The following is a 17,500-nucleotide window of genomic DNA, read 5'->3' as shown; positions in this document are numbered from 1 at the left end:
TCGAGCCAAACCTGTAAGTCGACTGGATCAACGACTCGACTCGATGTGAGCTGTGATAACTCGACCCGAATGCGAACCCAAATCTGCGACTCGATTGGACTGAGGATCAACTCGAGTCAAGCATATATGGTCGAATCGTTCAAACAAAGCCACTTGAATAGATGAATAGGCTCGAGTGCCTGTCGACTCAAACAGTTTGGATCGAGAAGAAGGTCATCGACTCGACTGGATCTGGATTTCGGCTCGAGTATGGATGAAAGAAAGGAAAGGGGGTCGACTCGTTTGAGGTCGACTCGAACAAGATAACCAAACTCAATCCCGAGCCACAGTTGCTATATCCGGTTCATCCTCTTCCGCCATGGTGGCCGGAGCTACGGGAGCGGCGGTGGCCGGGAATTGGATTGACAGTGAATTGGGTCTTGTTCACAAATGGTTAGAGGTAGGTGGATGGATGAGTTATAATAATAATAATAATAATAATAACAGCAAATAATAAAAAAGAATAATAAAAGAATAAGACAAGAAAATAAACCGAACCTAAAGCCCGACTCGTTTAGGACCCGCAAACTTAGGAAGCTTGTTAAAAGAGCTTAAACATGTAAAGCTCGTTGACAAAGTTTAAAACATATAAACTTGACGCGAACCCGAATAGTTAAGAAACCGTAAAGCACATGAGCTCGTTAAAGATCAAATGAGCTCGTTAAAGATCAAGGAGCGGTTCCTAAATAATTAAGTTAAAATCCCTTAAACTAATAGAGTATGGTTACGTAGAGGTTCGGCTCGTTAACCAATAAAGTCGGTTCGTTAAAATAATAAAGTTAAGCTTTGGCAAGTTATAAGTTCGTTAAATCATACCCGAAACGTTCGTTACGAAACCGTTAACTCGTAGAGCTCGTTGAAAACCGTTAACCCGGTTCATAACTTATAGGATTGGTTTTTTTAAATAATAATAAAGTTATGATTTAATAACTAATAAAAATAAAGTTAAGTATATTAAACTAATATAATTGGTTTAAGGAAGTTATGCGTTCGGTTCCGTTAACTTAACAGTTAACTCTGTTAACTTAGGAAAAGAAAGGAGATTAAAAATAGAAATTAATACGTGTACATTATTTAATAAACAGCTAGTCGAGCTCAACTGAAGAAAGGAATTACGATTAACTCCGAGCGGAATCGACTATAGGTGAGTTCTAGTCCCTTTCTATGTTACGTTTTTCGGGGCTATGTGCATACTACAATGTGTTAGATTAATACACTTACCTTAAATGGTAAGTGTATAGTAGATATAACTGTGTATGTATATGAACATTATTGAATGATTAATTTAATATGCCCCGTAGCTATAACAAGGTATATTATAATTGAAGGATAAAAGTATGAAACGAACGAAGGTATGATTGTATGGTTAAACGGTTAGTAAAGGGTTGCAGACCCTACTAATATCTGCGAAGAATAAAGGGTGGCGGACCCTAATAATATATGCGAAGTTTATAGTATGAAAGGATCGCTAAAATATAGAAGGGGCGCGTAAGTATTAATTAAAGAAAGTCAGATAAAGTATGGAAGATTGTATGAATGTAGGTATGTATGTATGTATGTATGTATGTATGTAGAAAAACAAGTAACTAATTAATACGTATATTCGGACGCGTATTAATAAGTAAGTGGATGCAATGTACGTTAAATTAACTAGAACTCACTCAGTGTAGCTGACTTTTAGCATGCACGCAGGTGAGTAGAAAAAGGCATGTTGCTTAGAGTGGGACACGTGGCATATAAAAGAAGACTGGCATCGAAGAAAACAAAAGTCACGTATTATTTATATTTAATGTTTAAGACGAATGTTATTTCCGTTTGAGACGAAGTATTTAAGTTATGTAAGAATGGTTGACTTTTATTCCGCGAAATGTTTTAATTAACTCTGATTTTCCGAATCTTGTGAATGAGTAAATCCAACCAGTGAGAAAGTAGGGCACCCGGGCTCCGCGGTCTTACAAGTTAGTAATAGAGCATAAGTTCGAGAGAATAAGCATCCTACATGCTTAGTCTAGAACAGAGAATGGGACAAAAAGAAAAAAAGAATGAAGATGCCAGTCAGAGAATGCCATGTGTCACTCAAGCAAGATTAATACGTGAATTTCCTTACGTGTAACGTAGGAATAAGTAAGGAAAGTTATATGAATTGTTAGTGATAGGATTGCTTGCTTATATTTGAAATGTTCGATTGTTTAGCTGCTCTAAGTAGAACCAAGCACAAGTAGACTCGCGAAAGGAAGTGTATAGGACATGGAAAGTAACGTGAACAGCTAATACAGCTGGCCACTGTTATTACCTGCACCCTTACTACCCTTGTACTAAATAGTTCCTCACGTGACAATGTTTGTGTTTTTCCTTTAGAAATCAAATGGCTGGTACTAAGATTGCTAAACAAGGAGGATGCAAGGGACGTCGTGGTAGGCCACGTGTTAACCGAGTACCCTCCAAAGAACCGACAACTGAGCCCAGTATAGAAAGAAGCATGACTGTGAGAGAAGAGGAATATCAGCTAGATCCTACTATTCAAGCTGCGATTACTCAAGCTGTTGCTGCTGCAGTGAAGAATCTCCAATCAGACAAGTCTACCGGGAGCTGTACTGAGACTGTGGAGAAGACTGGTGAGAGTAGTAAGAAGGATACCGAGACTGAGGATGAGGCATCAAGCGAGGATCGTCCTATGAAGATGAACGAGGGAAAGAGGGGCCGAGGTGGTTGCAACTACAGAATCGTCAAAGGTTGTGACCCACCTAAACTAACTGATACTGGTGACGCGATTGCTACCCTGCAGTGGATAACCGCAATGGATAAAGTTATCCACATTAGCGAGTGCCGTCCCAACCAAGCCGTGGGCTTCGCTACCCAATCATTTGCTGATGAAGCTATGTTCTGGTGGGAAACTGTTGAACAAAGAAAGACTGCTGCAGAGGTTAAGGCCATGAGGTGGGATGATCTGAGAGAGATGGTAATGAGGAAGTACTGTGCTGATACTGAGGTCGAGAAAGCGGAGATGAAGTTTCTGAATTTGAAAGCGAGAAAGATGACACACCGCGAGTACACAACCGTGTTTAACCGCATGTCGAGACTGGTGCCCGAGATGGTGAATACTGAAGTCAAGAGAATCAAGTGCTATGTTAGAGGACTGCCACCGAACGTCCGCACATTGGTCAAGGTGAATAGACCTACCACTTTTGATTCTGCGGTCGAATTGGCGGAAATGATTTATGATGATCTGGTAGTGAGTGAAGTGGTGGTAGAGGAGAAGAAAGAGAAGGAGTGGGTTGCTCCTACTAAATGACCCGGTACCCAGTTGGTGGATTCAAAAGTTAAGAAACATAAGGAAGAGGAGAAGATGTCGTGCAAAATATGTGGGAAGATGCACGGTGGGGAGTGTAAATGGGGAACCGGTTCTGATGCGTGCGGCAAATATGGGAAGGCTCATGGCAGAGAATGCAAGTTTGGATCTAATGCTTGCTATAAGTGCGGTAAGATGGGGCACCACGCCAATGAGTGCGGTGCAGAACCAGCATGTTTTCGATGTGGCAAAACGGGCCACTTGGCGAGGGAATGTACTGAAGTTGGAAACAGGGGAAGGAAGTTGCAAACTTAGAGTCCCCTATCAATGAATGAAACTGGAGGGAGGAGCACTCAAGAAGGACGAGTTATTTTGTTTAATTATTATGTTATGTTTGACTTTAAAGATTTCGTGCATACTTTTTAAATTTAAATTTTAGACTTATGATTGAATGTGATGATTGTGGACTGATATGAATGGGTCCTTGTGAATGGCAGTCATGTGATACGTGACCTTAGAATTTAAAGTAAGCGGTAGATTTAGAATAGTATAATACAATGTCTCTTAAAGAGACTGGTCGAGACTTGTTAAGTTAAGACAAGGAGCATTTCATCGAGGGCTTCATGGGCAAGCTACCTTGAATATCTAACACTCGTGAACACCATTCGATGACTACAAGTTCGGGAGAAGGAAGGATAAACCGACAAGCTAGAAGGATTAGTACGGTTCAAGAAAGGGAGTGAATGAAAGGAGCGTTAGTTTGTACAATGATTAAGCAGATTTCGGGGACGAAACCTTTTTAAGGGGGGGGAGACTTGTAACGTCCTCGTTTGAAATTTATTTAAATAAATAATATAAGCTTGTCTTAGTCGTTTATCGTGTTACGTCAGTTAATTTAATTAAATAATATTAAGAGTAGAGAAAGAGAATAAAATGGTTTATGGGCTTGGAAAGGATTATGGGCTTAAAGCCTTGGGCTTAGCCTATATAAACAAACCAAAACCCTAATTATCATTATCACCTCATCATCCTCAATCATCATACTTACACACACCTGCTCACTGCCCACACAAACATTCCTTTCATTCCATTCTTTCAATCCATTCAAGATCTTTGAAGGTTCTTTAAGGTTTCAACTACCCAAGATTTAGTCTAACCGTAATAATATCTGCGAAGAATAAAGGGTGGCGGACCCTAATAATATCTGCGAAGTTTATAGGATGAATGGCTCGCTAAAATATAGAAAGGGTGCGTAAGTATTAATTAAAGAAAGTCAGATAAAGTATGGAAGATTGTATGAATGTAGGTATGTATGTATGAATGTATGTATGTATGTATGTATGTATGTATGTATGTATGCATGAATGTAGAAAAACAGGTAACTAATTAATACGTATCTTCGAACGCGTATTAATAAGTAAGTGGATAATTAACTAGAACTCACTCAGCGTAGCTGACTTTTAGTATGCACGCAGGTGAGTAGAATGAGGCAGGTTGCTTAGAGTGGGACACGTGGCATATAAAAGAAGACTGGCATCGAAGAAAACAAAAGTCACGTATTATTTATATTTAATGTTTAAGACGAATGTTATTTCCGTTTGAGACGAAGTATTTAAGTTATGTAAGAATGGTTGACTTTTATTCCGCGAAATGTTTTAATTAACTCTGATTTTCCGAATCTTGTGAATGAGTAAATCCAACCAGTGAGAAAGTAGGGCACCCGGGCTCCGCGGTCTTACATTTATGATTTAGTAAAAGGTTTAATTATATTAAATTGATGCATATGGATGCGTAGGATTGTTTGATTGATTGTTATTATTCCATAGTTGCCTTGATTATTGTTTGTCATTATGATAGGTTTCTATTAGGTCATCTACTTTGTGTTTTTTACTATTTTATGATTGATATGCATTAAGATCATAGGAATAATAATTATTAATTAAATAAACCTAAGTGTGCTGCTAACCTAAATCTGTAAAGTGCTAGGTTATTAATAGATCTTTATTATTTAATCTTGCTAGATTTAGTTCTTCGTAAGGAGTCCGTCTAGGTTTGATTATTTATTATTATCTATTGAATTAATTAAATATATTAAATTGCCTTTGATTTCCGCGCTGTAAGGTAGGATTTTGTATAAAGGAACTTATTCATGAATAATTAGGTGACAGTAAGGAAACTTGTTTTTTAATACTGGTGTGCTTTAAAACTTATTAGAAGTCTCTTGAGAAGGGTCAGGTCCTGTTCGGGTTTTCTCTTAGGTGTCTATTTTACGATCCCAATTCATAACTAAATATTTTCCCGATTAATTAACAACTGAAATTTAGGGGATTCTAGTCTAGGTAGTTATCTCATTATCATCTGAATTAAGTTCAAGTTCTAAGTTTAGTCGTCTTTAGTTTTTTTAATTAGTTTAAATTGGTTTAAAATTGGTTTATTAGTAAAATCCCCCCTTAAACAAACAATAAATAAATAGGTCGTGTCTGTAGTTGAGTCTAAGTTAGCTAGTTTACGTAATTAAAGAGTCTTGTGGGTTCGATATCCGGACTTACTTAGCTGTACTAGAGTCGACCGGTTCACTTGCCGGTTAGTAGTTTTAGTTTAGTTAAGAGTCTAAAATTTATTACTTAGTGTCTAGATTAGCGTGTTCACGCTGAAGTTGAGGTGCTTACTTTATGAGGACGCCAAAAATCCTCTCATCGAAGCAAAAAATCCTGAAATCCAGTTGCTTTATGAGGAGCTTAGCAGCCTGATTAGATCCTGTTTCAAAGACCAAGAACAACTACATGATGTGGGAAACTTGAAGAAAAGACTTGTTGAAGCAGCGCATCAGGCAAAGGATATTGTCGATATGTTCATATCTTATGCCGTCATCAAGAATGATGATTGCCTACGCATGTCGTATTAACAGTGGGTGTCTTCCTCCATTTTCAAAGATGGACAACAAGATGATCTTGATGATGTGTGAAACTGGAAGAATAGACTTATTGATTTAGCACGTCAGGCAGTGAATACTGTGGATAAGTTAATATCTTCTACCATCATCAAGAACGATGATAGCCTACGGTTGCCATATGAAGAGAGGGTGTCATCCTCCATTACCAAAGACCAAGAACAACTAGAACTACATGATCTTCATGACGTGGAAAACTTGAAGAAAAGACTTACCGATGCAGCACGCCAGGCAGAGGATATTGTCGATATGTTCATATCTTCTGCTGTCATCAAGCTAAATGAAATCCTACGCTTGTCATATCAAATGAGGGTGTCATCCTCCATTTTCAAAGAAGAAGAACAACACGGTGTGGTAAAGTTGAAGAAAAGGCTTATTGAAGCAGCAAGTCAGGCAGCGGATATTGACGATGTGTTCATATATGCTGCCGTCATCAATAGCGATGACAACCTACGCTTGTCATATCAAAAGAGGGTGTCACCCGTCATTTTCAATGACGAAGAACAACTAGATGATCTTGATGATGTGGGAAACTTGAAGAAAAGACTTGTTAAAGCAGCATGTCTAGCAAAGGATATTGCCTATAGAAACAATCAACGCTTTTCATATCGAAAGAGGTTGTTGTTCTCCATTTTAAAAGACAAGGAACCACTATATGATCTTAACGATGTGGGAAACTTGAAGAAAAGACTTACTGAAGCAGCACGTGAGGCAGAGGATATTTCCGATATGTTCATATTTGTTGCCGTCATCAACAACAATGATAGCCTACGCTTGTCACATCAAAAGCGGGTGTCGTCCTCCATTATCAAATCTAGGTTACTCTGTTATAACTCAGGGATATTTCCACTAACGCCAGGCCCAATTCTTAAACATTATTTTATGGATTGCTCTCTTAAGAACCTTAAGAATGTTATGGGCAACCTAAAATCTATCAAACACGAGATCATAAGTAATAATAAGAGGAACTTGTTCGAGAAATATTTTAACCCGCAAGACATGATGATGGATATGAAGATTCATGAAGCTACTGGAACAACTTTTTCTAGTAGAAATAAAACGGTGAATCTTAGTGCAATTGAACGTGAAAAATTCATTGTCGGCTTTGAAGACGATGCACTATTAATCCTAGATAGACTTACTGGACACCGGAAGATGCTAGAAATAATCTCTATTGTGGGTATGGGGGGGGCAAGGTAAGACCACTCTGGCTACCAAAACATTCAATCATTCTCTTGTAGAGTATCACTTCGATAAACGTGGATGGGCTACTGTGTCTCAAGCGTATACAAAGGAAGGGTTATTGCTTCAACTACTGGCATTTATAGGCAAATCAGTCAATAAAATAGCCAGTGAATCAAAACTATGTGAAATGTTGTACAAGAGCCTAAAGGGCAGGAGATATTTGATCGTCATTGATGATATTTGGAGTTTTAAGGCATGGGACGATGTGGGAATATGTTTTCCAGAAGATCAGACTGGTAGTAGACTTCTTATCACCTCCCGGCTTACAGAAGTTGCTTCGCATGTAAGCCAGGGCGGTTTCACTCACAACCTAGGGCGTTTAAACGAAGACCAAAGTTGGGAGCTGTTGTGTAGGAAGACCTTCAGGGGACATGAGTGCCCTGAAAGTTTGACTGAGATTGGGAAGCAGATAGCTAAAAGGTGTGGAGGATTACCACTTGCTTTAGTTGTCATAGCAGGAGTTCTAGAAAAAGAAGAGAAGAGGAAAGATTTGTGGGAGAAAATAGCCAAAAGTGTGGGTTCATACATTATTAACGACCCTGTAGGATGCTTAGATACATTGGCTTTGAGTTATTGAGAGAGCCTTATCAGGATCTAGATCTTAGGATGACATCGTGTTACTTGTTGATATGGTATACGATTAAGCTCGATTACGTTATGTGTGTGTACTGTGTGTGTTTGAGAGTTAATTTGGGCAGAGTAACGACACGAGAGTGATAATAATAAGAACTGTTACTTTATGAATAACCTTACAGGGTATATATAGGGAGATGACCTCATTCGTTAAGATAACCTTAACGAATGAGTCACTTGTTACATTAAAGACTAATGAATGTGACATTCATTCGTTATACATTTAATCATAGCGAATAGCCCTCATTCGTTAATCAAGGTTAACGAATGAGCTTACAATTAATACGAATGTGTTACATTCGTTACGGGGTAACGAATGTAACTTACAATAAAGCGAATGAGCTTATACAATTACCAAAATGCCCTTTACATTAAAACATAATATAATAATAAACTAATAAAGACCGAGACATACAAAACATGTATCAACAGTTATGACCATCTACCTTATCACCTGAAGAAATCTTTTCTCTATACAGGCGGCTTTCCAGAAGACTATAAATTCAAAGTTCGAAGGTTAATCAGGCGTTGGATGGCTGAAGGGTTTATAAAAGAAGCAGGCCAAAGAAGCTTGGAGGAAGAAGGTGAGTATTACCTCAAGAAATTTGTTAATTGTTTGATAAAAGTTCTAATGGAGGAGTTAAATCATGTCGTATGCATGATCTTTTGAGAGATGTATGCTTGAAGAAAGCTTTTGAAGAAATCTTCTTCAAGAGAGTGAATTTTTCAAAGTCACACAGAAATCTTGGCTCTGATTCTGTTTCCAGCATAGTGAAACAGCAACGTATATTCACAGACTATGAAGTTTTGTGGGATATCTTTCGGCTTGATTTTGCCTCTCACACAAGGTCTCTTTTGTGCTTTTATGATAGTCGACCACCAAATAAAAATGAAAGACTTACAAGTTTGACCCCTTCCTTTCTGCTACTTAGAGTGTTAGATTTACAAAATATTCCACATGTTGATTTCGGCATCATAAGCCAACTGATTTATTTAAGGTATTTAGCAGTTTGGTCATACGACAATGTATCCTCATTCTCAGTTTGGTCATACGACAATTTACATTGGGCGAGTATATTACTTAACATGATCTATATATCTTACGGTTTCATTTCATTAACTAATGGATTTTAAAATATGTGTTACATAAAAAGAAAATACATTAAAACTGCTAAATTGGGGAAATATGTTTAGTTCAAAATAAGGTCTCCAGTTGATGGAATTTGGATCTGGTGATTGGGAAAACCACATGTGGTTGTTTGCCACATGATCCAACATGTTGAGCCGTTTTTCATCCACTGCTTATGTGTCATGTAACTTTGAACGTAGCAAAAGTTATGTTCTTTTAAAGTTGGGTTGCAGAAGCTATTATTCCACAAGACTCTTGAGTCAGCTCCATATCATTAAGATTGACTTTTAATAGCTAACGTAAAGTAGAAAATTGGGCATGTGGAAATAGGTTTGGGTTAAATTGTATGTGTCAAAAACTCGAATGTTGGCTAACTTGCTAACAACTATTCTGAGTTCTGTCCCGTTTTCAAATTTAAAATTAATCAATGTGTTAATTGTTAAATATGATCCCGATCATTTACAACCTTGGAGAGCAAAACTGAAAGTTAGAAACCAATTATGTATGGACTGTTAACGAATGGGAAAGCCCCACTAACTCTAAATGGGCTTATATATTGGTGGTGTAAATATTTGTCCATTTTTTCTACAGGCCCACTCTAAAGCCCAATCAGCTTAACAGTGGGTTTGATTGATTTATTTATGACACACCGACACCATGTCACTCGGTTTTTAGAAGACGCTTAACCGAATCATTGATTTTGAGTTTTGGTACAATAATTTTTCTGTTCGGTTTTATTGCTCAGCCTATATGTAAGTTATTCGGAATTTCTTGTATCACCCTTGAATTTCCATGTTAAACCATCCTGTAGAATTTTATTCAAAACCTATAATCTAGATTACAGAATATACAAATGACTTAAATGATAATTTACGTTATTGTTACCTTAAGAGCATCACAATAGGTGTTTTTAGGAAAGAGTGTGATGTGTATGAAAGAGTGTGTGATGTGTACGAGAGAGGGTGAGAATTGGTTTTTCTACCAAACCAACTTTGTGAGTGTGACTGTGATTAGGAGAGAGGGGAGATGTGAGAAATTATGTTTTTAAGAGACTCTGAGTAGGACAAGAGAGGAAAATGGTGATTAATTGGTTGGGCAAGTACTAACTTCACACATAAAAACACCTTCTAAAAATGGGCTTCCGGTGAATGCTCTAATGCTATCATTGATAACTGTTTTGATATTAACGTTATTATTATAATATTTATGTATTAGACTTACAGCCTCGTATATTATTATTATTATGACTAATCTTCATTTGTGGCCTAGTGATAGGAAGGTTTGGGTTATCCGGTGAAGACCTAAGTTCGATCACAACTTGTGTATTTTGGCCATGAAAATTTTGAAATAGGACTTGTGACTTGTGAGGTTGTCAGTTCGAATCCCGAGCTCATCCGGGTTTTCTTCCCACCTTGTGTTACCTCAGAGAGTTTTGTTCTTGTGACGGCATAATGATTGTCGAGTGCTAGTCAGCAGTATGGTTTTCTAGGAGATTATCCAAGCCAAACTCAAAAGACAGCGTAGGCCCAGTTAAACAAAATGGTTTGGCTAAAGTGGAAGCAACGGGACTCTTCGATTTGAAGAGTGCGGTGGTATAAAATCACAAGAAACTCGTCGTTGTATGTATAAATTATTTGCAAAATTAGAAAAAGACAACCAAAATTCCGTCGCCCTACACGACTCTTTCAAACATGTATTAGAAAAACTGAGTCGACAGGTTAGGCTACTTAATACACTCCTGAAAGTCAAAAAATCAATGGATAATAATAATAATAATAATAATAATAATAATAATAATAATAATAAATCAGAAGAAGCACTGGATACACTGACCTGAACCTGACCCCAAAAGTCAGGAAATTAATGGAAAAATAATACTTATAACATTAAAAATAGAAGACTAAATTAATCAGAAGTTGCGATCCCGCTTAACATCTCGAAAATACCAAACTAAGTTTCATCTGACAACTCAACCAAAGTTGAAGACTACAACCAAACTTGTTCACAAGAGTTGACTTTGAAAGATGGCAGACAGGAATCTAGAAATGTTTATGGTGAAGTTAAGGAGGTTGGTTTACGAGAACTACTACAATAATATATCGACTGGAAGCAATCCTTTCATCCAAGCAAGAAAGCATGAAATCCAGTTGCTTTATGAGGAGCTTGGCTCCTTGATTGGATCATGTTCCGAAGATGAAGATGAACTTGAAGATGCTGGTAACGGGAAGAGAAGACTTATAAAAGCAGCACGGGAAGCAGAAGATACCGTTGATACGTTCATATCTTCCGCCATCATCAAGAACAGTGATAAACATCGACGGATGATGGATAAGTTACTCTATCGCCTTCTTTGCTACTTAGATATTGGATCCTATTTTAAAGATGTAAACCGGAAGACAAGAACTACTGAGGCGGCAATCAAATGCTCACTTAAAGACTTTAAGGGTGTTATGGACAACCTAAAATCTATCAGAGCGGAGATCATAAGTAATAAGAAGGGGAACCGGCAAGATATGATGGTGAGTAACAAGTTTGAAGCTACTGGAACTAATTGCTCCAGTGGAAATACAACAGTGAATCTTAGTGGAACTGAGCATGAAGAATTCATTGTGGGCTTTGAGAACGAAGCACTTTTAATATTAGATAGACTTACCGGACACCGCAAGAAGCTAGACATAATCTCGATCATGGGAATGGGAGGACAAGGTAAGACTACTCTCGCTAACAAAATATTCAATGATTCTCTTGTACGATATCATTTTCACATTCGTGGGTGGGTTTCCATTTCTCAAACATATTCAAAGCAAGGTTTGTTGCTACAGCTATTGGAATCAATAGGCAAATCTGTTGATGAAGCAGCGAGTGAATCAAAACTGTATGAATTGTTATTCAAGAGTCTAAAAGGCAAACGATACTTGATTGTCATTGATGATATATGGAGTCCTAAAGCATGGGACGATGTGGGAATATGTTTTCCAGATGATAAGACAGGTAGTAGAGTTCTTGTAACCACCCGACTTACAGAAGTAGCTTCGCATGCAAGCCAGGGCGGCTTCACTCACAACCTAGGACTTTTAACCAAAGACCAGAGTTGGGAGCTGCTGTGTAGGAAGACTTTCAGGGGACATGAGTGTCCTGAAAGTTTGATTGAGACAGGGAAGCATATAGCTATAAAGTGTGGAGGGTTACCGCTTGCTTTAGTTGTCATAGCAGGTATTCTGGTGAAAGGAGAGAAGAGGAAAGATTTGTGGGAGAAAATTGCCAAAAGAGTGGGTTCATGCATTATTAATGACCCTGTAGGATGCTTGGATACATTGGCTTTGAGTTATGACCATCTACCTTCTAAGTTGAAGAAATGTTTTCTCTATACAGGTGGCTTTCCAGAAGACTATAAAATCCAGGTTCGAAGGTTAATCAGGCTTTGGATGGCTGAAGGGTTTATAAAAGAAGCAGGCCAAAGAAGCTTGGAGGAAGAAGGTGAGTATTACCTCATGGATCTGATTGACAGAAATTTGTTAATTGTTGCTGATAAAAGTTCTAATGGAGGAGTTAACTCATGTCGTCTACATGATCTTTTGAGAGAAGTATGCTTGAAGAAAGCTTTTGAAGAAAACTTCTTCAAGAGAGTGAATTTTTCAAAGTCACACAGAAATCTTGGCTTTGATTCTGTTTCCAGCATAGTGAAACAGCAACGTATAATATTCACTGACTCTGAAGATTTTGGGCTTGATTTTGCCTTTTTGTGCTTTTACGACAGTCGACCGCCAAATAAACATGAAAGAGTTACAAGTTTGCCTCTCTTTCTGCTTCTAAGGGTGTTAGATTTACAAAATATTCCACGTGTAGATTTCAGTAACATAAGCCAATTACTGTTTCGTTTAAGGTACTTAGCAGTATGGTCATACGACAATGAATCCTCATTCTCAAAGACCAAGTTTTGGAGCCTCCAAACTCTCATTATTAAAGGCATTTTCCAAAGCTTCAGTTATTCAGCAAATAATATGTTGAATCTAAGGCATTTACGGTGTGATAGAATCTACATCCCAATTGATTTCAGTGTAATTGAAATTTTCCACTTGCAGACGATTTCCAGACTAATATTAGATCGCAGGACTCGGTTTTTGCTTGAATTGTTTCCTGATATCAAGAAGCTTGGGTGTTCTATTTCTTCAGAATCAAGCATTGATCATGGATTACTTAGCTTTCCCATGCTAACACATCTAGAAGCTTTGAACATAGACACAGACTTGCCTGAATCATTAACTTTTGCAAACCCAATAAGATTTCCAGAAACATTGAGAAAGCTGACCTTAGAAGGGTTATGCCTTCCTTGGAGCCATATGTCAACAATCCAGCAATTACCCAAACTCGAGGTTCTCAAATTACTATACTCTTCGTTCGTGGGACACATGTGGGAAACTGGTGATGAGCAGTTTCACGAGCTGAAATATTTGGAATTGTCGGGGCTGAACATCCATGTCTGGGATGCTTCTAGCAGCAGCTTCCCACACCTCAGGAAACTAGCAGTGAGAAGGTGTGGAGATCTTAGTGAAATTCCACTAGCACTAGGAAACATCTCAACACTCGAGCAGATTGAGATTGATGATTTAAACCCTGACGTACTTGATTCTGTAAATAGAATTCAAGAAGCGCAACATGAAATCGGGAACTATGATATCCATGTCAGCATAAATTAAATACTCAACTGGCAGATAGGTTGAATCACAAGGTACTTCTTGGATTACAAGGGCTGTACGTAATGTTGTTGTCTAGACCGATATTAGGTGTCTGAGTCGACGTTGTGAGTTTTCACTCTTTTAGACTCTGAATATGTTATTCATGTTAACAGTGTGTTTGTGTGTGTTGAGAATCTTTTTTTTACTTGTAACCTATTAAATTCAAAGCTTTTAGTTCTAAAAGTTTGTGTTAAATAAAATTGTGCTGAATATGAAGTTTTAGACGGATCCAAGTGAGGGATACCCTTACTGATCTCTTGTAATGGTGAAAAAGAGGCCAGTATAAAACTTTTATTTTAGCATCAGCTGGTAACCCACTAACCCGTGACCCGTGAACAAATAAATAATTAACTCAACAAATTGAATCATTGATTATATATATGTCCTCATGAATAATGAATAATGTATAGATTAGATGTAACTTGTGAGAGTATATTTCTTACGTCATGTATTGCAGAGTTACCTCTATAATTATGGCTGAGCAAACAGGCTACCTGGACCGAACCAGTTACAACTCGAGACCGACCACTATATAAATTAACACAAGACCAAAGACAGCACCAAGGAGCATGGTTCTAGTATCGGTTAAGTTTGGTCTTCAGTGATCTGGTAGAACATATTTTGGATTTCGTAAGTTTCATTGTGGGATGAAGTGAAAAGAACTTAGCATTCGTAAATTGTGCTTAATATGTGCATGCTATCTGCTTGATGTAATGCCTGTTCAAGTGTGATTTTTTATTTCACAATTCTGATATATGATGAATTCCCATAATCGGATTGCATATTCTACTTATGATCTAGACATTATATATAAGTGCATAATATTTGGCGAAATTTATAGCCCGACACTACTAGAAAAAACACCTTTAATGGCACGCAATGCGTGTCATAAAAGGGTACATATGACACGCAAATGCGTGTCATTGATAGCTCAGTCATAAAATGGAAATGACACGCAATTGCGTGTCATCTCTTATGACACGCATTTATGACGTACATTTACGACACGCATTTATGACATAGATTTACGACACGCGAGGAAGAAGAGCCCAAGATCGATGGACTAAATGTAGGACTGTCATGCCCTCATGAATGGTAATTTCGTACTTTTATAATTTTAACACATATCAAGATCTTTTTCGTATTTTATATCTTATCTAAAGTTATAAAAGATTGTAGCATACACCATAATACTGCACATTTTGTTATAAACGGTGCAAAATCTCAAAATCGATACTAGCTACATATAGTATGTCACTTGTAAATTACAATAAAATTCTATTGGTGTTACAAATCCCAAAAATATTGATATGAGTTTCTGATTCTGAGATCGATAGCAGGTAGATGTTGATTTTGAAATATAGAGATTAAACCGTGTTTCTCCTTAAAATTTGTTCATTTTCTCTTGTTTGACTATCCTTGTCATATTTAGTTGGTCATTATCTCAAAGCGACAAGACTACATTCACAGATGCCAAGCATAAAAATATTACCTGTAGTCTTTAGAAAAAAATTATGTATATTATATATTTTACTAAATTGAACAATGGAATTAAGGTTGAATTATATATAGGTTTGGCTCAGTTTGGCTGTGTAATGGTTTGGTTTGGTTTGGTTTCGATTTCACACTGGTTTTGTTTTGAATTCAAAGATATATTAAAGTATAAGTATTCAATAACTTAAGTTATACATAATAGAGTTTACATCAAGACAGAGGGCAAACGGGCAACAAGCTGTGCCGCAAGTCCTTTTTGGATAGCAAAACTCCATCTTTTAAACACTGAATAAAAATTTTACTAACTAAAAACTGTTAAAACCGGACAAGAGCGTACAATTTAAATACTTACAACATTGGGAATCCTTTCCCCCTAGACACCTTTCTTGATATCTTCACAGTCAATACTCTATAAATCCAAGAACAAAACAAGTATAAAATCCAAATACTTCAACACCACCAAGTATATAGTATGGGAAGTTCAACAAAAGAAAAGGGTGTGCATCCAGGTAGGCGTGTTGAGTATCACCAAAAATCAATCACAGCCGGTGAAATTATGAGGAAGTACCCTAGACACGGTATCACTCGGCCGGATTACTTTAGTCTTTAAATATCCAAACACTGTGGTTCATCCAGAACCTGTTATGGTTCCTGGTCAAGTGTTCTTCATTGTCCAAAGCACGACCAGACATCGCTTGGTCAAAGCTAAAAGTCGCAACAAACCGAGTCTCAAAACACTAGCGATTGCAGACATAATCTTGAACAAACTTCACCTTGTAAATTGTGGGCAGGAAAGACACCTAGCTAGGTACCAGTTTCAGCACAAGAAAGAAGGCTCAAATTCATGTTGTAGATCCCAGCCTCACGCTGAAGAAAGTCAAGAAACCGCAAAAGGATCTCTGGTAGATGACACGCAGTACGATAGGTTGTCGTTGACTTTTCAAGCTAGAGACTATTATCTCAATGGAAACAGGTCAGCATGGGCAATAAATACAATATAGAAGAAAGAGACACATTGAATAAAAATTGATATGATATTGAATATATAGGCTTTTATCAAGTCCTCTTTTATAGATGTAAATCTGAATTGGCATGTGGAGCCAAATTAATTTTGAAATTCAATGCTTAAAATCAAATTACCTTTGTAAATTATTCGATTTCAAGGATTCACACGTTTTTACAATAAGGAAATAAACTAAGACTGCTAAATTGGGGGAAACATGCTGAGTTCGAAATAAGGTCTCTCTAGTTGATGGAATTTCGGTCCGGCAGTTGGTGAAACCACATATAGTTTCTTGTCACGCGATCCATCACGTTGAGACTTTTTAATCTATTACTATGTGCCCTGTAACTTTGAACGTAGCAAAGCTATGCTCTTTTCAAGGTGGGCTATATTTCCTCTGTTGGGTTGCTCCGGCCGTGAGTCTGCTATTATAGACTTTTAATAGCTAACATAAAGATGGAACACTAGCATGTAAATATGGGTTTGGGCCAAAGTGTTCATGTTTGTTATGGGTCAAAGACTCAAATACTGGCTGACTTGCAAGTTGCAAACACTCTTTTTATCCCACTTTCAAATTTTATAAATGATCAATCTATTGAATATCATCAAAGAAGCTATATCATTTACAACTTTAGATACAAAACAGAAAGAAATTTTTATCTATGAACTGAAACTTGACTTCTCAGCTTTAGACTGTTCATTGGCTAACCCGTGAACCAAACCATCAAAGTATCAAACACAAAAGGAAAAAAAACAGAGTTGTTTGCTTCATTCTGTTCTCGCAGTTACCTTAGAATCAGTTCTTTGTGAGTTTCTTGATGGAGATGATGATCCCCTTGAAGAACTATTTCCAAAAAGGTTAAGTTTACTAATTTTCTTCGAAAACGAGCTCATAAATTTCCGTGAATTTGATTTTTCCGTATTTCTCTTCATGCACACATGTTCTTTCTCCAAGTCATTCAATCTCATCCTTAACCGAGCC

General features: G+C 37.4%; 2 protein-coding genes across 2 annotated transcripts in view; one reads left to right on the top strand and one right to left on the bottom strand.

Moving 5' to 3' along the window:
* Positions 1-11,309: 11,309 nt before the first annotated feature.
* Positions 11,310-13,982, top strand: LOC143637389 (putative late blight resistance protein homolog R1A-3). Its single transcript, XM_077104787.1, has one exon. The coding sequence runs from the start codon at positions 11,310-11,312 to the stop codon at positions 13,980-13,982; it is 2,673 nt and encodes an 890-aa protein (XP_076960902.1).
* Positions 13,983-17,081: 3,099 nt separating this feature from the next.
* LOC143637376 (BTB/POZ domain-containing protein At5g48800-like) overlaps positions 17,082-17,500 on the bottom strand; it is a 12,272-nt gene continuing 11,853 nt past the window's right edge. Inside the window, exon 4 of the mRNA XM_077104779.1 lies at positions 17,082-17,500. This exon is cut by the window's right edge and continues 314 nt beyond it. Coding sequence (XP_076960894.1) covers positions 17,287-17,500 — 214 coding nt within the window. The 3' untranslated portion in view covers positions 17,082-17,286.

Source organism: Bidens hawaiensis, unplaced genomic scaffold (assembly GCF_021521415.1).
Source record: "Bidens hawaiensis isolate Kalapana, Puna unplaced genomic scaffold, B.hawaiensis_p1.1 tig00008259_1, whole genome shotgun sequence".
Classification (NCBI taxonomy): Eukaryota; Viridiplantae; Streptophyta; class Magnoliopsida; order Asterales; family Asteraceae; genus Bidens; species Bidens hawaiensis.
This window is presented reverse-complemented; position numbering and strand designations above follow the sequence as displayed.